Source organism: Delphinapterus leucas, chromosome 11, assembly GCF_059928025.1.
Source record: "Delphinapterus leucas isolate spDelLeu-1000000601 "Yukka" chromosome 11, BTC_Dleu_Yukka2, whole genome shotgun sequence".
NCBI classification, from domain to species: Eukaryota; Metazoa; Chordata; class Mammalia; order Artiodactyla; family Monodontidae; genus Delphinapterus; species Delphinapterus leucas.
In genome coordinates this window covers 97,405,509-97,431,853 of record NC_143139.1, presented here as the reverse complement: position 1 = coordinate 97,431,853, position 26,345 = coordinate 97,405,509, and the positions used below count along the sequence as shown (strand labels likewise).

Genomic DNA, 26,345 nt, shown 5'->3' with positions numbered 1-26,345 from the left:
GTCGCATCGTATTCTCACAGCGTCTGCCTCTGTCCTGACAGATGGGAAACCTGCCGCGAGGGGTTATAATCTGCCCAGGTCACACAGCCTGTAAGTGGGCGGAGGGGGGATCGTGGCAGACATGAATCCTCTTCTTGTGCATCCACTGAATACGTTCCGTCAGGTTTCTGGGGGTCGGATGTGGCCGGGGGCGGGTCGGGGGGCAATGCTCTGAGGCCCCAGGGTATGTCTCTCGTGACCCGAGAATGCTGAGACAGCTCCGCCCCAGAAGGACCATTGGGATGGTTCTGCCAGCCTTTTGCAAAGTGCTTCAAGAACTAACAATCTCATTGTCCCAGCCTGGACCAACATTTTCCAAACATGGGAATTCAATATGTTCTATCCCCAAATAAATGAACAGATCTCACTACGGACAAACATGCTTGGAAAATGCTTCCTACTAAGCCCCCTCTTGGAGAATTGCAAAGCATGTCAGCATATTAAAGGCTCTGAGAAGTCCTGCATTAAGAAACCTGTGTGGGGAAATTGTCCAAGACAGAGAGCTCTCTCCCCAGGGTTAAGGGCTCAGATTTTATAGGCTCAGATCCATCCCACTGCTGCCTTCCTGAATGAGAGGTCTACAGATGCTCAGATAACTCGATGTGCAGCGAGTCTTGATTCTTTTGGACGGAGAGCAAGGCTTCCGGGCAGATCCCCTTGGAAGCACGCTATTCCCCAGCCTGACTCCGGAGCCTCGTTCACACGGTTTTGTCCGGTTTTGTCCATCCGTAGACCGACCAGCAGGCTGCCTGGGCTGAGGAAGGGCCTCTCCTCTGTGCTCCCGTCTGGGAGAGACGGGCCAAATGCAGCTCCGAACAGCTCTGCTAGCAACGCCTGCTCGTTTACCAGGCACGTCGTGAATGCGGCTTCAATGTAACGAGGCCAGCACGAGCCAGCAAGCTGACACGCTGAAAAACATTTCCACATTGAAAAAAAGCCTTGATTCGGAATGAACCGCCACCCGGTGCTGGTGGGGTAATTCACTCCACAGCAGCGGGGTGGGTGGGCAGGAAGATACCCAGGAGCAGAGATGCTGAGTTAAAAGGTGCTAATTTTATGCACTGCAGTTACGCTTTTGAATAATTACACTTCAATCCATGTGGCAAACATTTCAGAGATTTCAAACATTTTCCCACCTTCTTCCCTGCATGGGGTGTTCATGCCGTAAGAAAAGCCCAGGGACAGAGGGAAACACAGCCGGATGGAGAGCTCACCTTCTTCACGACACTGAGCTTGTCCGGGGCGTGGTCGAACAGCGTGTCAAAGGCGTCCCGCTCTGCAGAGACACAGAGAAGGGTTTAAGGAGACACCAGTGCTGCTCTAATCCCCACCCGCCCGGGGGCCAGGCAGCTTCTAATCCCTCTGATGTTCAGCCTGCCTAGAATCCTTTGCATTCCTGCCAGAACCGAGGGGCGGGTGCTGATGAGAAGCAAAATCAAGGAAAAGATGCTCTGAAGGGTCCTTCTAACTTGGTTTCTATCTTTCAACCTACAATACGGGGGTAGCGTTTGGACAGCTGCCCCCATCACATCCTAGGACTTGAGGCGTCCTTGCCTCTCTCCCTTTCCCCACACTCCTTGTCTTACTGGTAAATCTTATGAATAAATCTGACCACCTCAGCCCCCCACCCGCGATGGCTGCCACCCCCATACAAGCCCCATCTCCCCTCACCGGGGGGGGCGGTGGGCAGCTACAACTTCCTGCTTAATCGGTCTCCCTCCTACACTCCCAGCCCCTCCCATCCATTCTCCCTCGCAGGCACAGTGAGCCCCTTAAAGTGTAAACTGGGTCATTTCTTGCCCCTCCCCATCCCTGCCCTGACTAAAACTATCCACCAGCGTCTCATCACTCTTAGGATAAAATTCACTCTCTCTCTCATGGGCCCATAGGGTCCTCCCCCCTCAACACACTCGCCCTCCCTGACCTCACTCCACCCACCAGCTTGCCCCTGCTCCTCCATCACACGCCCACCACAGAGCCTTTGCACCTGCTGTTTACCAGCCTCACCTCCATAGGTTGCTCTGAGATGTCACCTCCCCCGAGGGACCTTCCAGGACCATCTGCTTCTAAAGGAGCACCCCACTTCTGCTATCTGTCCTCTTACCCTGGTGCAATTTTCGTAGCACCTGTTCGCTACTTGAGAGCACATTTTATTTTTCTTTATCTGCTGGACTGTCAGCTCCTTGCAGGCCGGATCACTGTCTCACTTGCTCCCTGCACTGTCACCAGCCCCAGAACAGTGAAGGGCCCACAGCCAGTGCTCAGAACAAAGGAAAGAGCCAGGAAGTCTGCTCAGGATCTCTCTCCAGCTGTTCCCCCCCGGGGTGTCCACCTCTGTTGGAGCACCTGCAGGGCCTGAAGTGACCCGTTCCACTGTGTCCCAGGGACCTTCCTTCTGCCAGGGACCCAGACCCGCTCTAACTGCCACTCCTGGGCCCAACCGTGTCCTCCGAATTAACACGGGGTCAGCCCTTCACTTTCAGCTGTGAGGCCGCGGGAGGCCGAGGCCACACAGCTCTCAGTGGACAAGACAGGAGCAGGGCTGGCTGGGGGCCGGGGGCCTGGTTCTAGCCAGACGCTGCCATGGCGGGTCACATGCGGGCAGAGCCCATTGTGCCCTGGAGCCCAGGCAGGAGGGCTGAGGTCTCCAGGGTGGATACAGCACTGTGGGGAGTCACCGCCAGGCCCGAGGGGCTGGGGGAGGAGGGCATCTGGAAGGCCCTGGGCCCCCCACTCCTGTCCTCAAGGAGCCACCCATCCCCCCAGGCTGCCTGTGGGTGGTATATGCTCAGACGACCTCGGCCAGCAGAGACGCCCTCTATTACTTGCTGGGGCTTGGACCCAAACGCTAGCATGGAGTGCTGGGGCGCTGGGGTAGGAAGACCCCTCCACGTGTCTGGAGGGGGCTGGGGCCCAGAACCAGAGACAACCCAGGGCCTGCTTCAGGACAACGCTACCTGACCCAGGGAGAGGGGTGTGGGGAGAAATGGCAAAGAGCAGGAAGGTCGGGACTCGGTGAGCCGGAGCTGGGGCTTCTGGAGGAGGCATCCCAGCCATTCCCCCGAGGCTGCCCCAAAAGGCAGGCCCTCAGCATCCACAGGCCAGGGCCCCGGCAGGCAGCTCACGCCCTCGTCCAGCCCAGACCAGGCAGCTGCCTCCTCGGCCTCGGGGGCGGGTGGCAGGAAGGAAGGTGAGAGGCAAAGAGGAAGGCGTGTGTGTACGGTGTGTGTGGTGTGTGTGTGGTGTGCACACACACGTGTAACACATGGGTGGGGAGTGCGTTTGGGAGAGGGGCACGCCACTTTTTCACCTAAAGGCCAACAGCGACCAAGAGGCCCAGCCCCTCAGAACTCCCTCATCCAGCTTGTCTACCGCAGCAGCTGTAAATTATTTTTATAATCATCTAAGTCGGATTATACTCAAAAAAACAGTCTGCTAAGAGCGGGGGAGAAAAGCTAAATCTTTACAAAGCAAAACACAAACTTTGAATGCAGCTTAAGAAAACCCCCAGGAGGAGAGCAGCCTTGACGTCAGCTGGGTATATTTAGCCGGACCACCGCTGGGCTGGCAGAGTCAGGGCGGCAGGGGAGCCATCGCAGGGTCTGGAGGCCAGCGCTCCTGCGCCCCGCTCACCTGCGCCCGGGGGACCAAATGGCATCACGGCCGGGTGTGTGTGGCCTTGGGAATGAAAACAGATACAGCTGAGAGCCTGGTGCCCGTGACTTAGGCAAAACGCTTCCCACCATAAGGCCGGAGTGAAAACAGTCCCGAGGCTCACCGTCAGCGTAAGAATTAAGCAAGATGGTGAATGAAGGGCCAAGCCACCGCCTGGCAGGTGTGTCACGGACGCTCAGTTCACTGACGCCTTCTCATCCTACCCCGCAGTCACAGGGGTGAACAGGGAGCCATCCCGCCCCCGGGAGGGGCACAGGCTGGGGGAGACAGTACAAAAGCACGGGTACCAAAAAGGCCTGAAAGATGCAGAAAGCGGCCAAATCAGCCAGGGGCCCCCCAGTGGCTACCCAAGTTCAACTTTCAGGGACGCTTAGTTTACTCCAAACAAAGTGGTTTTTGATTGAGTCAACATTTTTAAAATTGGAAGATCTGTCCAAAAGTTCTGAATTTCTGGACCCTCTTGAAGAAATGGAAGCTGAGGCAACAGTGAACCTTCTTCCCCGCTCTCCCCAGATCAATGAGCCGCCCGTGGAAGCGGGGGCACAGACTCCCCCGTTTGCCCCGGACCCCAGAACTCCCCACCGCACACAACACAGGGGCTGAGGGGCAGCCCTTCATCATTCGATATTCCAGCCACTTCCCCCTTCCGTGTGACCGGCCTGTTCTCTGAGGCACCTGAGCCTGGGGACGTGGACACAGGCCCGGGGTCAGAGGAAGGCTTCACACGGGCGATGTTTGAGCCGGGGCAAGAGAAGAAGCAAGGGCGTTCCAGGCAGAGGGAGCAGAAAGCCAAGAGTGGGTTCCAGAGGGTGAGGCCTGCGGGGGGTGGGGGGTGGGGGGGAGGCTAAGAGGGCTGGGTCCATCGACAGGGTGAGCAGCTGTGGAGGGTGGTGACCAGGAATGGCGTGATCCAGCTGCGGTGTTAGCAGAAATGGGGAGATGTGATGGGGAGAGACCAGGGGCTACAAGGAGACCAGGAAGAAGAGGAAGAAAGCTTCTCCTCTCTTCTCCCCAACTTCCTGAAGCCCGGGAGGGGGAGGGGCGCCTGCGGAGGAGAGGCAGCCAGCAAGCCCGTTGCCATGGAGATCAGGCTGCAGCTCCCCAGCTCCCCTGGGGAGAGAAGGGCCTCGCATCCACTTCAGCCAGGACAGTGATGCCAGCAGGAGGCGGGAAGGGGGAGGGGGGCTCCTGGGGGAGGTGCAGCGTGGAGCCCCCCATCCCCCACCGAGGCCGAGAACTCAGCTCCTAGTGAAGCTACCTGCCCCCACAACCCCTGCCCCGGGCAGACATTAGCCAAGCAAAGAGGGTCTGCCTGTTGTTTCGGAAGCTCCTGGAACGTGTGCAGCCCAGGGCTGGGGATGCACTCGGGGGAGACATGCTCCAGCCCACAGGATGCTCACAGCTCAAGGAGCCACATGTGAAGGGAAAGAGCGAAGGGCCAAGCGAGGGTCCCCGACTGTCCAGACCCCCTGAGCCTGGCAGGCAGGGCGCAAAGCAAAGTGCTCCCAGTGAGCAAAGAGATGAATAAAGAAATCATTAAGCAGGTGGGCAGGGGGTGGCAAGCCAGGGGACGGATGGTGATGATTCAGGCCGGGGGGTCAGGGAGGGCCTCCCTGGTAAGTGGAGCTGGAGATGCTGAGGGAGTGAGCCACGGAGGGATCTAGAGGGAGAGCATTTCCGGCCGAGGCTACTGAGAGTACAAAAGCTGGAAAGGGGGGCCTTCCCTGGTGGCGCAGTGGTCCAGGAAGATCCCACATGCCGGGAGCAACTAAGCCCTCGTGCCACAACTACTGAAGCCCACGCGCCTAGAGCCCGCGCTCCGCAACAAGAGAAGCCACCGCAGTGAGAAGCCCGCGCACCGCAATGAAGAGTAGCCCCCACTCGCCACAACTAGAGAAAGCCTGCACGCAGCAACAAGACCCAGCGTAGCCAAAAATAAACAAAATTAAAAAAAAAAAGCTGGAAGGGGGAGCCCCGGGGTGCTGTTGTAGGTGACAGACATGCAGGCGGAGGAAGGAGGGCAGCGAGGAGGGGTGGTCTAAGGGGGTCTGGGAGGCCCCGGCAAGGGCTGCGGCTTTAGCTTACGGCAAGCTGGGGGCAGTGAGAAGATTGAGGGGTGCAGAGGAACCAACTCGAGGGACCATCGGGGGACCAGCACCCCGGAGGGAGGTGATGGGCTCCGACCTCAACCTCAGCAGGGCCGTGGGGCTCTGGGGGCCCCGAAGGCTGCCGCGGGAGAAGGGCCAGCGGAAGCTGCCGCATATCTGGGTAACCAGGAGGCCTCGGGGCCTGTGTCAGCAGAAGCCAAAGCTGGGGGCAGATGAGTCGCCTGTCACCCACTAATTACCTGTTTGCATTTCACGAGCATGGGCGGCCTCGAAAGTTCTGAGAACGACTCCAGACTCCTCGGCTTCTCAGGGTGTCACAGTCCCCTGACGCTCCGCCGTCTCCGGTGGCTCTCAAAAGGAGCCACCACCCTGTCCACCAGACCCTCAGGGGCCCCTTCTCAGGGCTGCCAGGGCCTTCCTGGCCGAGCTTCTACCCCTCTGCATGGGAGGCCGCGCGTAGCCCCCAGCTGAACTGAGTCTCCCCGAGCCCCCCAAACCTCAAACCAGGCCCATGCCGCCCACGGAAGTGAAAACACACAGAAAACGAAGCAACATTTAAAGATGCTCCAAGGGCCCCGCTCAAGTCAACGCTGGGCCTCTACAGGCCCACGGGCTCTGAGCCCCGCCATGCAGAAAGGCCAGGGAAGCGACAGAAGGGTGCTCTAGGCCCCCCTCCCAACGGGCCCCCACCCAGACCCAGGGCAGGGCCAGGCCGCCCACGTCGCCCACTCTGCGCGCCCCATGCCGCCCTGGGAGCTGCCCTCCCCACCCTGTCTGCACCCTCAGCAACTGGACACAGGAGGCTTCCTTTCCTCTCCCTTTTAAATGCTTTTTAATAATAAAGCCATTAAAAAGAACTGAATTGCTACTTCAAAAAACTAGTGAAGACTGAATTTGCCCAGCACGGCTCAAGAACTACTTAAGGACATGTAATCGCTGCATTTTCTCTGGTTCAAGACCTTTGAGAACTAAAGAGCCGCATCCCCTCTTTGTACATGACGGGCCGCGGTGCCATCCGTCCCCATAATCGCCATGAGGTCGCAGAGGCCGCATGGCCAAGCCCGTGGGTGCCTCTGGGGTGCACCCCTCACCCCGAGGCCCCCGCAGCTAGGGACCAGCTCCAGCTGGCAGGCTCACAAGGCACGGGGGGGAACCTCTATTTGGTTTCCACTTCTCCTTCTAACAGCCACGCTCCCCTCTCTGCTCCCTGGAGAACACGGTATCTGGCGGGGTGGAGGGCTTCTTGTTTTGAAATATTCCCCAAAGCGGTGAGCCTGGCGCAGGCTGCTTCTTGCTGCAGCCAAGAGCTTGGGGCTTCCCATCCCTAAGGGCCTATACACTGCCACAAGCGGCCCCTTTATTTGCCATCCCTCGCTGAGATGAAGATGGGGTCGTGGGTCTTTAACGGGGCACGGAACAATTCTTTGGGAACAGCAAGAGTTTATTATTACTAACGGTAACAGTAATAGAGAAACCAACACGAATAGAGAGAGAGTCGGGCCCTGGGCCAAAGAGAGTGAACACTGATTGTCTCACAAAATCCCCTCAACAACCCCGAGGTCCCATCTCACAGATGGGGAACAGAGAGGTGAAGGAGCAGGCCAAAGGTCACCCAGCTGGGACCAGAGCCAAGGCTGCCTGACTCTAAGGTCTGTTAAGCTGGAGATTTTAAGGTGGAAAACTATATATGAAAATACATCCCATAAGGAAGGTCCCTCCGGCTAGCTGACTATGCTCTATATTCACTGGGACATCGCCACCCTCCCTTTTATCCTGGTTCACCCCCTCCACCGTGCTTTGCTTATCCCCGCCCAGGCTCCCACAGCTCTGAGAAGCAAACCACATGCCAAAACCCACCCGGGGCCCTGCTGCCCCTGTGTGACTGCGTGAACCCCGGGGGCTTCCTGGGGCAGCCCCACAGTGCCCGGCGACCTCAGACTCCCCAGCACCTCTCCCCGACCCCTGGGTTACTTACCGAACCGACCCATCATCATCCTGCAGGCAAGAACAGAGAGGACCGTCAGACGGGTGCTCAGAACCCCGTCTAATGAGCAGCACGGTAGACGGCGGCGGAGGCGACCGGCAAGTCGGAGCCCCTGCCGCCCAGTCGAAGGGCTGTTCACATAAATATAAGTCACATTGCGATAAATTCTCTCCCGCTCTAAGTACAAATGAGAGGTGCTTATGTGGATTCTCACTGTTTGCACAAGACCTGCGGCAAATAGCCACCATTATTTAAACCACCCCTTTAATGCCATCTGGGGACTGTTTCATCACGGGAGTGGTTAACGCAAGAGAGCATTTTAGCAGAAAACGGGTCTTCCAGCACCGTGAGTTTAAACCTTGAGTTTAAACTTTAAAATACAAGGGTGCAGATTACCCAGAGGTCACATTTCTGGGAGCGAGCACGATGTACTTCCAAGGAATCACAAAACTAAAGGATGCTGGAGAACCACAGGCTGGGCCCTGATTCAAGGTGAGAGCCGAAACCACGAAGGACAGGCGGCTGCTTCCTCCTTGAGGATCTGAGATCACGAATGCCCTCTGTGCACTAGCGTCCTGAGAGGCAAAGAGACCTTTGCTTGATCCCCAAATCCCTCGAGACTCAAGTTCTTCGCCTCCATATTATTTAACAAAGAGTCTCTCGAGCACCTACTATGTGCAGGCCACGGAGATACAGAAATAAACACCGCATGGCCCCGCCCACATGACGCCTGATGGTGAGAGAGACTCATGAGCCCACATTTCCACACAGCCCACGTGCACCAGAAATCTGACATACAGCAGATGCTATAGGAACTAAAAGGAAGGCAGCCACTCCTGCTTGGCAAACAGGGAGGGCTTCCTGGAGGAGGTGACCCATAGGACAGAGCAAACCTGGAGCCCGGGAGACCAGGCAGGAGGCTGGTCGGCCTCTGCTGGAAACCTCTCTCCACTATGACTTCTGGGTGCTCCCTCACCCCCGAAATTGCCTGAGGGTCACACGGCACTTCCCACAAGGCCCCTGGGTTGGGTTTCACATTTCTACAGACACAACCTCTCTTGACAGCTAGACCTCCAGCCCTCAAGGAGGGGAACTGCGTCCTCTCAGCCTCTGGGCGTCCAAGCAGGCCCTCTGCCCGGGTGCTGCTGTGAATCGTTGAGGCCACGCTCCCAGGGGCCGGCTCTGGTGACAGAGCTCCTACTGCCCCCCGCCGCCCTCTCAGGGCTCCTTCACCCTCTGTGAGACCGGGAAGGCCAAGCACAGCCTCTTCCCATCGCTGCACAACCCCCAACATGCCCCCCACCACGGGCCTGGCCGTTGCCCCCTTCGGTGGGCCATCTGCCTTCCCCCTCCTATCCAGGGTGACCACTGACTTGCTCTGACCCACAGAAGGTGGGGACACAGCATGCGGGGGTCCAGGGACCTGCAGCTGCCCTCTCACTCTCTGGGGACCCTGTGGGCACTGGGGAGGAAGCCCAGAGGATGAGAGACACAGGGAGGGACAGTGGCCCCCACTGGCCAGCACCACCCACAAGACTGCTGACCCCCTGTCAGCAAATAAAATGACTGATGTTTTAAGCTCCTTGGGTTGGGTGGTTTGTCACACAATGATGGGTAAGATGCCAGTGCGCCCCTGCCTCCCCCAAGCCGCCCTCCTCCTGCTCCTGAATGGGCCGAGCGGGTTGCCCGAGGCCCCCCGTGCCAGGCTCAGCACCACGTCCCCCTCCCCCTCCCGTGGGCCTGGAACAGATGTGCGCACACGTCAGGCCGCATGCCAGGCTGCACGTCTCCCCATCTACCTGACAGCTCCCACGCCAGGAGCGGTTTCCTGTGTCAGCTCGCTTCTTGAAAGACCATACATGAATTCATGACACAGTAATTAATCACTCCGTGAACTGAGCAGGTGGGTGAGCTGAGACGATCCATTTTTAATGCTCTGTTTCATCTGAAACAGGTTTAGTCGGGAGGCACAAAGGCAGTGAATTTTAAGGATACTTCACAGGGTATGCCTCCTAAAAACCACACGCAAAATAGAGCCATTTGATTTGCTATTTTCAACAGATCTGAAGCCTTTTAGACTTCTTAAAAATTGCCCTCTGGCCTTCTCTAAGAGGCAAGGGACGGCTCAGGACTATCTCATCAAAGGAAGATTCTAGTTTAGAGGCGTGGCTCCCTCCCCCTGACGGGGCTAAGACAGACGGCTAGATGAATGAGGACAACAGTTCCCTTGGACCATTCTAAACACCTCTCCCCCACCCCTCTCTCAACATTCTTAAAGCTCACCTTCCAAAATAAGGAGTGACAGTCCAAAGTCTTTGGAGAATAACTTAGTCCCAACATTAAAATCTTTGAAGTGTTTAGCATACCTACCATATGAAAGTTCACTGTTTTAAATTTCCCCTCATCCTTTTCTTCCTTATAAGAGATTCTGAATGTGCGCAGTTATATTTTTTCTTGTTTATTATTCCCGGTCTCTTTCCAGAAAAGACTTCAGGCAGCGTAAATAAGTTCTAATGCCTATGTCACACATATTTGATCATTTTTCTATTGGGGAAGAAATAAAAGATCTAGAATTTCTCATTTAAATACCAAACCAAACTGCTATCTTGCCCTTCCTCAGCAAAACAAAAACAAAAACAAAACAAACTTTGAAGAAAGTGCATGGAGGATAGAAAGCTAGGGTGGACGCTTGCGATAAAATCCCATCTCAAGGTCAAGGGACATGGAGGGGAAAACGGCCCCCTGTGTGTGCGGGTCCCCGGCTGGAGCAGGGCCTGAGGGCAGAGCAGCGGGTCCACTTACTCGGTGGTCGTGGTCAGCTCCTCCGTGACGTGGCTGGAGTGCAGCAGGCCTTCCCGCTTCTGAAAACCCCAAAATGAACGAATAAATCAACACCTGGGCAGACAGACAGAGCAGGCGGGCAGCTGAGGCCGTGGACAGATGGCCCCGGGGCCGGGAGGCCAGCCTGGGGACAACAGAGAACTAAACAAAGGTTTGGCACCACACCCGAGCTATGCTCGGGGGATGGACTGCAGAGGACCACACGGGTGACCCTTTGGTGGCTGGAACCTGCTCCACCCCCGCCCCCCCTGCTCTCCTGCCCTCTGAGAGCTGGCAGCTGTGGGAGGTTTCAGGAGATACATCTCCGCTCCCAAAGAACTCCTCGACACCCTGCAGTTGGGAAAGGCGAAGAGCATGAAGGGACATACGTAACAGAAGGGAGGCATCGGATGAAACGACACACGTGCACTGGGTTGAACAGGGTCCCCCCGGAAGTCACGTCCATTCAGAACCTCAGAATGGGGCCTCATTTGGAAATAGGGTCTTCGCAGATGTAATGAGTTCAGATAAGGGCATAACGGACTAGGGTGGGTCCTCCCCAGCGACTGGTGTCCTTAGAAGAAGAGAAAATAGAGACATAGGAACACGGACCAGACGGAAGAGGCCACGTGATGATGAAGACAGAGACTGCAGGGATGTGTCCACAAGCCCAGGACAGCCGAGGGTGCCGGCAGCCGGCAGAAGCTGGAGGAGGGAAGGAAGGACCCTCCTCTAGAGCCTGCGGAGGGACCCTGTCGATTCCCTGATTCGGACTTCAGGCCTCTATTATGTGAGAGGACAAACATCTGTTTTAAGCCACCCAGTTTGTGGGATTTTGTTACAGCAGCCCTAGGACACTAACACGGTGTGCGACACACCTGTCCCAGAGCCTGGTAGGTACGGAGAGGCAACGATGGTGGGGGAGAGGAAGGAGGCGGTGGCGGTGTGCCCCGGACCTCAGGGTGGAGCGCAGCAGCCTGCTAACCCAACCGCCACCGTGAGCCCCTACTTGAACGCCTCAAGGAACAGGGGAGCTCACTACCTGCTGGGCAGCCCACCTGGACGCCTCTCGAGATCCAAGATCCCCACGCTTTCCTGAGCTTGGCCTCCCAGGGAACTCTCACCACTGGTCCTAGTGAAGGAAGAGTAGCCAGGCGTTGGGGGCCGTCAGCTTTCCCACGGCCTCACCCCGGCTGATTCTCAGGAGTGCCCATGGGGGACGGTGGCGGGGGAGGCCCGGAGACATTTTGTCCACTTATTCACACATCAAATGTGCATCAGGCACCCACTAGATACCGGGCCCAGGGCTGGGTATGGGGCAGACGAGGCTGAATATTTTTAATTAATTAATTAATTTATTTTTGGCTGCGTTGGGTCTTCGTTGCTGCATGCAGGCTTTCTCTAGTTGCGGCGGCGCTGGCTTCTCATTGCGGTGGCTTCTCTCGTTGTGGAGCACGGGCTCTAGGCGCTCGGGCTTCAGTAGTTGCGGCACGAGGGCTTAGTTGCTCCGGGGCATGTGGGATCTTCCCAGACCAGGGATCGAACATGTCCCCTGAATTGGCAGGTGGATTCTTAACCACTGTGCCACCAGGGAAGTCCCAAGGCTGAATATTTTAAAAGTCTGTAGTAGAATCTCAATTTTTTTGAGGAAAGCATTGCAGCTCAGGAAAATCAAGTGATTTCTCAAGGCCACACGGCCAGGTAGCAAACGCGACCCTTCCCTCACTCCATTCCTCCACGAACTGACACACTTCTTACATCTCCCCATCTCAACTGGATAACCAGGCGCAGAGGGACAGGCCAGGGGCAGCTCTAAGACCTGAGACCAGCCAGTCCCCGGGGGCCTCCCCTCCCCGCTTCATCCCACTCTGGGAGTGGCCCAGAGAGTCCTCCTGTGACCTTGGTCAAGGAAGGACGCGCCAGCGGGTGTTTGCCCGGGCGAGTAGAACGTTCTGCAAACCCCAAAGATTTTCTTGGACCAAAGTGCAGGCCTGAAAGGAAATACCCCAATTACTGAGCTGCAGAGTGCTCCTAGGGCCCAGAGTCTGACGTACATGGGTTTGGGAACCATATGCTCATGTGTCCTTGGGAAGCCTTTCCCCGCCGACCATCCTGAGTCCAAGACGAGGGTGGCAGGAATGGTCCCCTGTCCCTGACACCGCCACCGACCACAAACATTCCCCTTTAGGAGGCAAACGGGGCCAAACGGCAGGTAACCCTTGCCTGAGGCCAGAAAGGAACATTCCTGCCCATCAGGTCGGAGCCAAGCTCCCGGGGTAAACGGAGGGGTCAGACGGCTTCGGAAAACACAGGATCAGCCAGAGCCTTGCAGACCGGAGAGACCACGGGACTGATAAGTTTAAAAACCAGAGGAGAGTGTGGAGCCGGACATCTCCAGGAACAGAAACACGAGAGACATCCATGATCCGAGCGTAACCTCGACGCTCTGGCAGAAGCAGCTGGTCCTTCGGGACCCGAGCACGCTTTCCTCATCCTGTGTCCCCGGTAACCAGGGCGAGGGGAACAGGGACACAACAGGCGCTTAATACACGCTTGCTGGACAAGACCGCACACACGAAGCCAAGGCAGGATCTGTGCCCCTGAACGCAGGGGAAATCGACAAGAAAGGTGTCTCCACCTCCGTCAGAAGGACCCTGGCTCCCAGTTACGTTCTTCCAAGTGGAGCAAGAGAGTCGACCCTCAAGAACATGACGGGGGATGATGGATGTCATTGGGAGGGAACAGAGAGAGGCTCTGATTGGGGGTACTGGGGTATCTGTTTCATTCCGCTGGTCTCAGCCCTCTCCAGTGAGTAATAAGCTCATTCAACAGGCCTGAATTCTTTGCAGGGAAATGAATGCTCTTTTGCAAAATGTGGAAAAGTAAACCTCCACGCACTCACGCCTTTGAATCTGCCTCTCTTCAGATCAACGCCACTGTTTCTGCTCCATCATTTACTCTGAAGCCAGAGTAAGGCATACATTTCGTCAAGAGGAAAAAAGAGAAGGTAGTCTCTTAACGGGAAAAGGAAGAAAGTATGCAAACTAGAGGAGGAACGAGCACCGGAGCCTCTGGGGCAGAGCCGCGGGCAAGCCAACCGCGATACTTACCCGTATGACCACCACTTGCACGGAGACGTGTTCGGGAAGGCGGATCGGGGCCCGGAAGTGCATGGCCAGGGCCACGAGGAGGTGGAGGATGGCCACCAGGTTCTTCCCATGAATCGCTAGTCGGGGAGGGAGGAAGGGGGCTGCTTTAGATCATGAGACAGGAACCCCGAGCCCACGTCCAAAAGGCGGTGAAACCAACAAGGACCTGCTGTATAGCATGGGGAACTATACTCAGTATTTTGTAATAACCTATAAGGAAAAAGAACCTGAAAAAATAATATATGTGTGTGTATAACTGAATCACTTTGCTGTACACCTGAAACTAACACAACATTGTAAATCAACTATACTTGAATTGAAAAAGAAAACAAGGGGGCGGGAGGGGGGAGGCAATAAAGACGCTGAGTGAAAATGAGACCTCGGAGGAAAACCACGGGCAGAAGCACAGCCCATGGAAAAACGGAGAACAGCTGATGGGCAGCCTGGGTGAATTTAGTGCTGGCTTCTCATGTCTTCTTTCCTGTTGACCTCAGGTGACTAATGCAAGCACTTTCAAAAGCATGTTGTCTGTAAAAGGAATGAACTGGGTGGTGAAGAGAGGGAATGAGCAGGAGGATACAGTCAGCGCAAGAGAAGCGAGAAGACTGGGAAAAAAGGTCACCTGGGCACTTACCCACCACAACGATGTGCATTATTATCTCGGGTGCTTAAAAGTTCTCCCTCTATGCAATCAACCGTCTACACAGGGAAGGCTATGCAGGGGGTGTTAGACGTGCCTCCTGCCCCACCTAGGGCCCTGGTTGCCAGCCCCGGCCACTAGCTCTTCTCTAGGATGTGGACGGTTATCATCATGCCGTCCAGGGCTTTACTGATTCCCTTCCCCCAGCCCTGCAACCCAGGAGGTGAGCCTGGGTCTGTCCTAGGTCTCGATGCCAAGAAGCCAGGGGTGAACCTGACTGCAGCCTTGGTCTCACCCAAGAACAGGGGCCCTTGGCGGCACGGAGAGCATCTCAGCCGCTCCTGGCGGCCCTGCCGCGGGGACGGTGCTGGGGAAGGGCAGCAGGACAAAGCCCTTTCCAGTCTGTCCCGGTCGGTGCCTCACTTTTCTGGGTTTATGTCCTGCCTGGAAATACTGTGGTGCCGCGTATCCCCAACGCCGGTGCTCTTGGAGACACACACCGGGGGCCAGCCTGAATCACCTCTGAGGACCCGCATCGGTGAGTCACCAGTAGCACAGCTCACTGGGTGTTGGTGCCATCGGTATCCAGGGTGGAGGGTCCTTCCAAGAACCCCACAGAGCTTCTTCTGTCTTATAACCCAAATCTGGAAGACTTCCGCTGGAAGTCTCTCTTGATCCAGAAACGGTGCCTCTCCGTCCTGAAGCTTGGGGAAACCAGAGCACTGCCGGCGTGACTAAGTCCCTCACTGACACACTCCTCCTCTCCTGGCCACCTCCCTCAGGGCAGGCATGTGAGCGGATTTGATACACGCGCTACCAAACGTAAAACGGGTGGCTAGTGGGGAGCGGCCGCACGGCACAGGGACATCAGTCCGGCGCTCCGTGACCGCCCAGAGGGGTGGGATGGGGGGTGGGAGGGAGACGCAAGAGGGAGAGGGTATGGGGATATACGGATGCATATGGCTGATTCCCTTTGTTGTACAGCGGAAACTAACACACCATTGTAAAGCAATTATACTCCAAGAAAGATGTCAAGAAAAAAAAACCCCACAAGGCCAGACAGGAAGACGAATGACATGGCAGGAAGCTCAGAGGCCGGGCTCCCCTCCCCCATCCTGGCGGCCACTCACTGTCCACGGTCCACTGGAGCGCCCGGCCGTGGGGCCGCAGCAGCTCCTGCACTGCCTGAAGCGCTGTCTGCAGCTTCTGCTTCTGCGCTATTTCGGACTGGGTCACCTCGGCCACGTTCAGCTTGCAGCCCGCCAGCTTTTCTGCAACAGAAAGGACAAGGGCAAAAGGCAGAGTGTCAGGAAAAGCTGGAGGGGCTCAGGGCCGCCTGGCCAACCGGCTGCACTGAGGTCTCCCCATCCTCTGTGGGGCTGCAAAGTGGAGCAGGTCATCGCCAACAGCGGGGACTGCCAGGATGCTGAGCCACGGAACTCTGAACTTTCAAGTCACTCCTCTTCCTTAGAAAATCACTCCAGGGGGCTTCCCGTGGTGGCGCAGTGGTTAAGAATCCGCCTGCCAATGCAGGGGACACGGGTTCGAGCCCTGGTCTGGGAAGATCCTACATCCTAAGCCCGTGGACCACAACTACTGAACCCATGCGCCACAACTACTGAAGCCCGCGTGCCTAGGGCCCGTGCTCCGCAACAAGAGAAGCCACTGCAATGAGAAGCCCACGCACCGCAACAAAGAGTAGCCCCCGCTCACAGCAACTAGAGAAAGCCTGTGCGCAGCAATGAAGACCCAATGCAGCCAAAAATAAATAAATTTTTTTTAAAAAAAAGAAAGAAAATCACTCCAGGATGAAAGGGGGGCGGGGAGTTCAAGGATTAAAGTGTGGGCGTCCCACCCAGGAAAAGCATATGCACAGAGAATGAACAAGATAATTCAAGGTGCAGCTGGGAGGTAAGGAGGTGACCTGCGGGGAAGGGACCGGAGGTGAAGAGGCTGGGCCAGTGGGTTCCCAGAGGGAAGAGAACTTTGGTGAGAAAATAGAAAGGGCCTCAGGGGTTGCCTCAGCCTCCCTGCACTCGTTTGCTCCCAATTCTTCTTTCCCTAACAGCTGGACCCCACGGTAAGAAGGATTATGAGATATTCAGAGGCCTGTGACAATTTTCTCACCAAGAGTGAGCGGGGAGCAGTCTGGAGGAGCTGACGAGCACGGTCACATCTGCTCAAGACTCAGTTACTGAAGCTGAATCCCAGCCCCAGCCCGTGCGCCTTCACTCCCCTCCCCTCCCGAGCGGAGCAGGAGGGATGCCTCACCCCCACCCGCTAAGGGGCAGGCGAGGAAGGCTCCCCAGGCGTCCCGCCTATTCATTCATTCCAAGACTCGGGGTTCCCCGATAGATCTCCTCTGCACAACAACAGAAGCCACGTCACAGGACACGGCGAGATCAGGAACCGGGAGGGTGATGACAAAGTGCTGGGCACGGAGCCTGACGCGCTGTGAGCCTCCGGCACAGAGCTGCTGCCAGCACTCCCCAGCAAAGTTCTGTGGAAGGCGCTTTCTCCGGAGGCCCCTGCTCCGTCAACACTGTCTCCCCCATCCTCCCCTCCCTCGATGAGAACAAGAACAAGCAGTTTCGATATCCCCCCTTCAGGATCCTCTCATTACACAAAAATATCGGCTGGGCTCAGGGTTAGTCCAATCATTCATTCATTCATTCGCTTACAAAACAGTTACTGAGCACCTACTGTGCACCAGGCACTGTCCTAGGACCAGATGCAGCACAGACACGGGAGACAGAGCTCTAGCGGGGAGTCAGCCACACCTGAAGAACCTCAGCTTGGGGGGCAGGGAGTGCTCGCGGCAAAACAAAGCAGCTCAGCAAAGGAGGGGAATGATTCCTGTTTACGCGTTTTGATGTCCCCCCATCTGTTTCTAATAGGTCTTAGCTGAACCATCCACAGCTGTCTGCCCACATGAACCCCCCCGAAAATACACAGCAGGTCCCCAGGTGCTCGAAAGCCAGCGACAGGACGGAGCAGGGGCCCCTGGGGAAGGAAGGAGGCTTGCAGAGAGCCAGGTGGTCCTAGAGCCTCGCCCGCTGGGAGTGACGGGGAGCCCGGCACTTCTCTGCTGTCCCTGCCGCCAGCCAAACCTGGTTGCCATGACACCGGGGGGAGGAGGAGTCGCGCACGGAGAAGGGAAGGAAACGGTATCAGCCTGCTACAGCTGCCTTAACAAAGTACCGCAGGGTGGGTGGCTTAAACGGTGGAAATTTGCTTTCTCACAGTCCCGGACGTCAGAAGTCCAAGATCAAGGTGTCAGCAGAGTTGGTCTCCCCTGAGGCCTCTCTCCTAGGCTTGTAGACATCCTCAGCTGGTCTTCCCTCTGTGTGTGTCTGCATCCTAATCTCCTCTTTTTTTTTGGCTGTGTTGGGTCTTTGTTGCTGCACGCGGGCTTTCTCTAGTTGCGGCGAGCCAGGGCTACTCTTCGTTGTGGTGCGCAGGCTTCTCACTGCGGTGGCTTCTCTTGTTGCGGCTCTAGGCACTTGGGCTTCAGTAGTTGTGGCACGTGGGCTTCGTAGTTGTGGCTCGCGGGCTCTAGAGCGCAGGCTCAGTCATTGTGGCGCACGGGCTTAGTTGCTCTGCAGCATGTGGGATCTTCCCGGACCAGGGCTCGAACCCGTGTCCCCTGCATTGGCAGGCGGAGTCTTAACCACTGCGCTACCAGGGAAGCCCTCCTCTTCTTATAAGGGCACCAATCTGACGGGTTGAGGGCCCACACTGACTTCATTTTCACTTTAAAGACTCTGTCTCCAAATATAGTCATATCCCGAGGTCTTACGAATTCTGGGGGGGACGCAACTCAGCCGATAACAGAAACCAAGGAGGCTGGCCGTGCCTGGGTGCCGCCTGTGACTGCGTCTCAGGTAACTCCCCCAAGTGGGAGAGGACGAGGTCCTTGGCCGCCCTCATCACCAGCATCACTCTGCCCGCTGATGGGACTGCAGGGGCAGCTCAGGGTTTTGGCGTGGCCAGGACCCCTATCTTCCTAGCATGGAAACAGACAGAGGAAGATGGGGCGGATTCTCAGCGGTGGCTGGAAAACGTGAGTGATGGCCGAATGCGGGGCTGTGAACACTTACTACACAAGGAAGGGCTTGCCTTTCACGAGGAGAAGCGTGTGTCATGAGTCAGAAGCAGGACAACAGCCAGCCCGGGAGCTGCCTCAATGCTCCAGTGTGGGCGTTGTCACTGCCCACAGGTGGCTCACCTTGACAACACTGCAAATGCAGGAGAGTTACACCCCCTGAAACTTGCCCTGGCAGAGGGTCTGGCAGCTGCCCCGGAATCTGCTCTTAAGGAGAGGGGCACATCTGGGGACCTACTAGCGTAGTGACTCAGAGCTGGCCAAACCCAGAGGCCTGTGCTCTGTCCTCATCGCCCTCACTCCTGTCTTCTCCTCCTCTCTCCCTCCTGAATGCAATGCTCCCCTGGCTCCTCCTCTCTCCTGGCTGGACCCTCCAGACGCCTGTGCTGGCCCTTCCTCTGACCACTGACCATGCCCCCGGGCCCAGTCCCCAGACCTCTTCTCTCTACAGATGCACAGAAGTCAGCTTTGGCCTGGCATTCGGCCAAAATCTCCTATTTCGTTTTAGCTTCTGCCTTTGAAAAGTAAAGAGCTGAATGCCTCCATCAGTATCATTCCTGGCAGCCCTGGGCCCCAGGATCACGTGATCACGTAGGTTACTAATGCATCTCATCAGGGTAACAGCACATCATTAATACGACCAGTGACGTTCTGTTAATATCTGGATATTCTCTTCCATTGTTCTCTTCTTCAAACAGTGGTATGTCAAAGCACTGGACACACAAGAGACTTCAGAATTGCCTATCTAGGAGTACTTATGCAAGATATTCAAACAGGATGGAACTGCAGCTACTTCACGCTAAAAAGGCTGCCTGAGCCAAAGTCAGCCTCTTGTTAGACCTCACAGGTAACAAAGCGGACGTAGCAGGACTCAGTGACAACCACAGCCACTGCAGAGCAAGAACCACATCTGCTGGGGCCAACTGAAGAGGGGACCAAAAGGATGTGCCTTGAGCAGGCAAGGCTTTCTTACAGGGTACTGGCTCTAAGATACCCCTGACACTCTACTCCAGAGAGGGCACTGGCGTCATTTATAGGCGTCTAAGGCTGAGAGGCAGATGCACATCCAGAGCCGATCTTGTGATCCTGAGAGACAGACTTCCACGACCACATCACTAGATCTAAGGCTTAGGGATCCAAGTTTTTCAAGTGACTGGGTGAGTGAAGCCACAGCTGCATGCAAAAAGAATCAGAAATAAAAGTGTAAGTGAGCACGACACTCTTATGTTTGCTTCTGAAAATATCAGAAAGTATCTCCTTTGGGCAGTGAGCAAAGCAGCAGTTCAAAGGACTGTTTCAATAAACAAGCATTGTCACCAACAGCCAAGTCTTCAAGTCCAAGAGTCAGAGGGAAGCTAGGTCTTTACATAGAGAGGGAGGGAAGCTGATAACCCAGGGCAGCTTCGCCATCAGTAGAATCCTTGTGGGCAGTGCCAGCCTAAGAGCCATGCCTCCTCCATCCTTCTCTGCTGAAAGTGTCCGTCATCACAAATGTCTGGCTCAGTGACCTCGAGAGCAATCCAGCACCTGACAGGCTGAGAATGGCTGGACCAATGATACACTATGAAACAACAAAGCTCCAACCAACATTTTTGTTTTTAAGATTTTTAAAATTTTTTTATTCTTTTTATTTTTGGGTGTGTTGGGTCTTTGTTTCTGCACGAGGGCTTTCTCTAGTTGCGGCGAGCGGGGGCCCCTCTTCATCGCAGTGCGTGGGCCTCTCACTGTCGCGACCTCTCTTGCTGCGGAGCACAGGCTCCAGACGCTCAGGCTCAGTAGTTGTGGCGCACGGGCCTAGCTGCTCCGCGGCATGTGGGATCCTCCCAGACCAGGGATCGAACCCGTGTCCCCTGCACTGGCAGGCAGATTCTCAACCACTGCGCCACCAGGGAAGCCCCAACCAACATTTTTAATAATAAAATTGTGACAGTTACTAAATGATCTTGATAACATTTCAGATTTATTCTTGTACTAAAGAAGTTCATTTTAAGATGGGGGTTCTCAGCTTAGATGAACAGAGATTTATTTAATTCTTGGCCCACGGCATTCAGCCAAACACTGAATTTGGAACATCCCCTCCGGGTGAGGCCACCCGGTCCCATGGCATTAACCATCTCTGCACTGCTGGTCTCCACCCTTACCCTGCAGCTGACGCGGGCAGGATGGGTATCAGCCCTCTTAGCAGATGCAACACCCACCTCCTCATCCCCGCCCACCACGCCACTCCCAAGGGCTTTCTCACTCACCAGCTGTTCAGGCCACAAACCTGGCCAGCGGTCTTCATGCCTCCATCAGCTTTAACCTCCCACATATCCTCCACTTCCATCCTGGACCGAGCCACTTCCTCTGATGCCCGGGCTGCTGTGACAGCACCCTGACTAACCTCCCAGGTCCCCCTCCTAACCCGCCTCCCCATTCATTCTGTACCCAGAAGCCCAAGCAACCTTTTAAAACGCTAACTCAGACCTTGTCACAGCCCTGCTCAAATCCTCTAGCGGCTTCCTGTCACTTGGAATAAAAGCCTTTGTCAGGACTGGACGTGATCTGGCCCCATCTGTCCACCCCGGCCACCTGCAGCCACCTTTCACTGCCCTTTAAACACGGCAGACTCTTCCTCTCTGCAGAGTCTCAGCCTGGAATGTTCTTTCCATGACAACTGTGCAGAAGCCTGCTTGGATGTCAGCTCCCCAGGGGGGCTGCCCCTGACCGCCCGGTCCTTCCACCCGACCCAGCCCCGCTGCCCCAGAACCTCTCTGATTCTCTCCCTAGCACTTGTCCCTCTCTTAGAGCATCTATTTGTGTTTCAGGTTGAACCACCACACAATAGTTCTCTTTCTCCCCTCTGCCAAAACGGGTGTCAGCAGTGGGGCACGGGGACTTCCTTCTTCCTGTCACCACTGCATCTCCACACCTGCCACACAATAGGCCAAAGGATATTCATTCAATCAACGAAGGGATAACCAAAATAAACACAAAATCTTCTCCTGCCTAACGTGCTTTTTGAGGACTGACTGAACAAGGACAAAACAACGTGTGGGCCACATCCATCGCCATGTCCTCAGAGCCAGGTCTACGTGACGAGACCCTGCAGGTTTCCCTCCGAGATCGGACCGTCTGTTAAGAGCCGTTGTGCTGAGTGTGCAAACTGCCCGCAGGGACCCGGGGCTGAGGAATGACACAGAGGCTGGGCCAGGCCACGATCTGGGCAGCTGCAGGGGTGCGTCCTGCGGGCCAGCCCTCCCCGGATGCCCCTCTCCAGCCCCAGCCCCTCCTGTCTGCTTTCCCTCAGTGTCTCCCCCCCACAACAGCACCCCGCAAACTCCAGGTGCCTGACTCGGGTTCCCCAGCACACCCCTGTGGAGCAAAACATGATCCCACCCCAGTGCTGGCCCTGGCTGGAAGGAGTGGCCCTCCAGGCGGTCTGCTGGGAAGACCCTTGCACAGGACAGCGCTGGTCCGTGGGGTCATTAAGGGGTGAAGAGCGTGCGTAGAAAGAGCCCAGGGAGCAGGTCTGCACCCCGCCAATGCTGGGGGCAGGGCCTCCCGGGGACCTTCAGGAGGTGAGTTATCCTAACGGACAAGGGGACACTGAGTCCGCCGGGCCACACCCACAGGGATCTGGGGACCCTATCCAGGGCCTTTGCACTTCCTATAAAAGGAGCCCACGTCCTTGCAGGTAGGAAACGGCAGGGCTTTCTTCACTCGCTCGGTCAACGCATGGTTGCCGTGTGCCCGGTGCTCAGAGGAACTCGGGGGACCCACCAGCCCTGCTTGCACTCTTCATCTCTTTGTCTTTGTCTTTGTTGTGTTGTTGCATTACCCCTTACTGACCCCAGGCCCTGTGCCCGGCCCCATGCTAAGGGCTCTACAGATGTTACTTTGCTGAGGAACTCTGTCCACAAGGGACAGACATAAAAAGAGCATCTGCAGTCAGTCTCCCTCCTCGCCCCTCCCCCGCCACCCCCCATCTAAATCGTGCCCCTGAAGGGCACGGCTGGGGGCCACCCCCTCCAGCACCCTGGCCCCGATGGGCCTGCACAGGCTGGAGGTGCTCACAGCTGGACGGGAGCAGGCCAGCAGGGAGGGCTGCCCCAGAGAGGAGACGGCATCCCGTTCGTGCCCCATCACCACGCTCCCCTTGTACACATGCATCCAACAGCAGAGGCCACAGACGGTTCTGGAAGCTGTGAATGACCCACTGCAGCCCCGTGACTGGGAGCTCCAGCGGGACCCCCACCCGAGAGACGACGAGAGGGCAGGTGACCCGGGGCCCCAGGGGCCACCACCTGGGAGCCATGGGCTCAGGGCTGCGGCTTACAGACGAGTGACCGATGTCGCCATCGGTAGAGAATCTTGTGGTCCAGCCTGGGGCCACCCCTCGTGGTGGCCGCCCTTCCCGTGGACTCACCCAGGAGCTTCTGCAGCACCTGCCCGTCATACAGGTCCTCCTCCAGCTGCTTTACGATGATTCTCTCCCCCACCAGCACGTCGTTGACCCAGTCGATGAGAACCTGCGGGGTGGACAGGCGTTACGGCCTCGCTCGCTGGTGCCACGAGGGCCCAGGCGATGACCAGAGCAGGAACGGAGAGCTGCTGGACACCGAGACACCCCCAGTGCAGGGGCCAGAAGAGCACGAGGGGATGGGCACGCTTCTCCCACCCAGGCTGCCGGGGCTCCCATGGGATTCACAGGAGGACTGGTGGAGGGCGGCACCACGGGCAGACTGGCCTCCTCCCAGTGGGGACTTGGGTACGTGTGGGAACTCAGCCAGAGGAAATGATGATGTTCACCACGGCATATACAGGCGGGCGGATCAAATGAGGAAACGTCAGTAACACCGCCCCCCACGGCCCGAGACAGCACAGGTGAGCCATAAAACGTCCACCCCCCTCCCTCCCTTAATATTTGCACTAAAACCATCCCTGATAGCCCCGAGCCTAACGCTGTGGACCGAAGGGGATCCCGAGGGGCTGTTACTGACAGGCTCTGCGAGCCTGCTCGCAGCGGCACCCTAATTTTTTCAAGGCTTTACTGAGATAGAATTTACGTTCCACACAGTTGTTTAGTATACTGACCAAGCTGTGCGACCATCACCATAATGCACTGAAGCGCATTTCCATCGCCCCACAAGGAAGCCCTGTATTGTCGGCAGTCACTCCCCCTTCTACCCTCCCCCACCTCCTCTCAACCACAAAACCATCGTCTCCATGGATCTGCCCGTTCGTACGAAAGGAATCACGTCATACGTGATCTTTTGTGTCTGGCCCCTTTCAGGTATCATGATGTTTTCAAGGTTCACCCAAGTTGTAGCACGTGTCAGGACCTCGCTCCTTCTCACAGCTGAATCCGTTGTACGGAGAGACGCGTTTTACGGATTCACTCCCCAGCCGATGGACATTTGGGTTGACACCACTTGGGTTGTCACAGCGCTGCTGTGAACACGGACGTACAATTTTTATGTGGACACACGTGTTCGTTTCTCTAGACCAGCCTTTTCTCAACAAGTTTCCCTTCAATTCGCTGAGTAATATATCATAAAAGAAGACAGCTTCAATCGTGAAAATATCTACGGAGAAATAGGGTTCCCACTGAACAAAATTCCATTTGGCTGACGCTGCGTAAGGCAAAATGAAACTTCTCCGCAAGATGAAACGGATGTCTGAACAGACTTGATCAAAAATACCCGTATTACATGGTTTCCCTGTGCAAGCAAAACCAATGAAGCTAACTAATTGGTCCCAATAACCTCCTGGAAATGGGCACTGATTGGCCCTCTCAGAGATAAACAAAAGGACACAAACCAGACTAGAGTATCCTCTGTCACTCTCTGATACGGATGCCACCTGCAAAATTGGCCACAAAGCAAATTTCTGTGAAATTTCTATTTTCCCACTAACTCGAAAACATTCAATCAGACAATCCCATGAAGAACAGAAGTGGAAGTAAATTAAAGGGATTACACTCAACAGCAGCCCTGTAACCGAAACTGGGGTCCAGCTACTTGCTGCTCAAAAGCCAATAAAGAGGCAAGGATGGTGGAAAGGAAAGTTGGCTTTATTTTGGGTGCCAGCAACTGGGGGTGGGAGAGGGTGGACGCCTGTCCAAAGGCCAGCTCCCTCCCCCCACAATGACAACCAGGGGGCACGAGCTTTTATAGACAGAGGGACGGGGCTCCACGCAGAAACAGCACGGGCAGCTCTGGAAGTCATCTTGAAATTGGTCATTGGTGGTCCGACCAGCGTCCTCTTGATTGTTTTAACTACAATTACTCTTTAGTTCCAGGGTCAGTTTGTTCCCATTTCCTTGAGGCCAATTCTTGGAATTGTGGCAGCTTAGGTCGTGGCTACAGTCTGGTCATCATGTAGTTCACTTCTTCCACCTGGCGGGGGGTTTCAGTACCTATAAGACACCTCACAGGATACGTGCGGCTCAGAATATTATCTGTAGCCCTTGGGGAGGAACTAAAGGTCCTTGACTATGCTTAATGCCTAAACAATTATTTAGTCTCGTTAGACTGCTCTCCTTCGTTTCTGCATTTTCTCACTTCTCTGGTTTAAGGTTTGGCTAAAGTTTCTCCACTGACAAAAGGCGGGCAGAGCACACGGAGTCAGGGGAAGGACCACAGAATCCTGCTCCATCTCAGCCCTGTGGCATTCTGGTTTTGTTGAAGCCATTCCCGAAAGGTCGGCAGGATGGAGCTGGCTCCACGCTGCAGCCCTGCTCTGTCTCCCTCCCTGGGGGGCGAGCATCCTGGGAGGCTGGGAGCTGGACCTCGCCACCCAACTGCCTTCTCTCCCACCTCGCAGCACCCTCTCCCGTCACCCAGCTCCCACCCTCCTCTCTCACCACCCTCCCAGCTTCCTTGTGTCGGAGGTCCTGCTTGACACCGCCTTCTCCTCCGGATCTTTAAAGGGCATCACCCTGGATGGCTCCTCTTCCTTCTCTCCATCCTCCTCCAGGGCCAGCTCAGGCCCTCCCACGATATCCAGTGCCCCCCCCCACCCCACGTCCCAGAAACCCCTCAACGTCCAGCCCCGCCTCTGCACCATCCTTCTGCTCGGGTGTTCCATGAGTATCTCTAACTGAACCTGCCCCTGCCCCTCCTCAAACCTGCCCCTTCTCTGAGAAGGAAACATGACACCATCTTCCAGCTTCAGGAGCCTGGATTTCACCCCTTCATCCACTCAGCCCACTTCTTAATTGCACACACTTCCCGCCATCTCCTTTCCCACCGCCCTTGTCCAAACCTCCTTCCCGGGCCACTGCCACAGCTCCACCAAGCACCCTGCCTCTTCACCGGTGTTTTTCAAATCCCCAAGCCCGTCTCTGCCCCAGGGCCTTTGCATGTGCTAGTTCTTCCACCCTGAACATACTCCCCTCCATCCCTGCCGGGCCAGCCCTCACTCATCCTTCAGGTCTCAAGCTCCGTATCATCCTCTGACCTCCCCCCACCCAACCCAGGCCACTTCCCTTCATCATGGCTCTCACCGCACCCAAGGGCCTTTTCCCTGACCCCGTTCACGTTTGCAATGGGAACACATCTTCATTTGTAAGGATCTCCCTGCTGGACTTTAAGCTCTGTGAGGGCAGGAACTATGACCTCTCGTTTGTGGCTCTGTCTCCAGTGCTCACGGCCTGGCACTGGAGCTCCATAAGCAGGCACTGAGTTCATCAATTAACTTACTGAGCACCTACTATGTGCTAGGCTCTGGGGATAAAAAAGACGAGAGAGGTCTCTGTCCTTGAAGACCTTACCTTCCAATCAGACATTAAAAGACAGACAGATACACACACTTCCGGGCTGTGATCGATGTTATGGAGGAA

At 56.1% G+C, this 26,345-nt stretch overlaps 1 protein-coding gene across 2 annotated transcripts in view; it reads right to left on the bottom strand.

The window, feature by feature from the left end:
* Positions 1-26,345, bottom strand: part of PARVB (parvin beta) — a 115,140-nt gene that overhangs the window by 16,117 nt on the left and 72,678 nt on the right. For both annotated transcript variants that reach the window (XM_022596496.3, XM_022596497.3), the window contains exons 4-9: positions 22,929-23,031; positions 15,546-15,686; positions 13,737-13,852; positions 10,609-10,667; positions 7,798-7,817; positions 1,254-1,315 (exon numbers count right to left, since the gene is read on the bottom strand). In XM_022596496.3, coding sequence (XP_022452204.1) covers positions 1,254-1,315; positions 7,798-7,817; positions 10,609-10,667; positions 13,737-13,852; positions 15,546-15,686; positions 22,929-23,031 — 501 coding nt within the window. The remainder of the gene's footprint in view (positions 1-1,253; positions 1,316-7,797; positions 7,818-10,608; positions 10,668-13,736; positions 13,853-15,545; positions 15,687-22,928; positions 23,032-26,345) is intronic.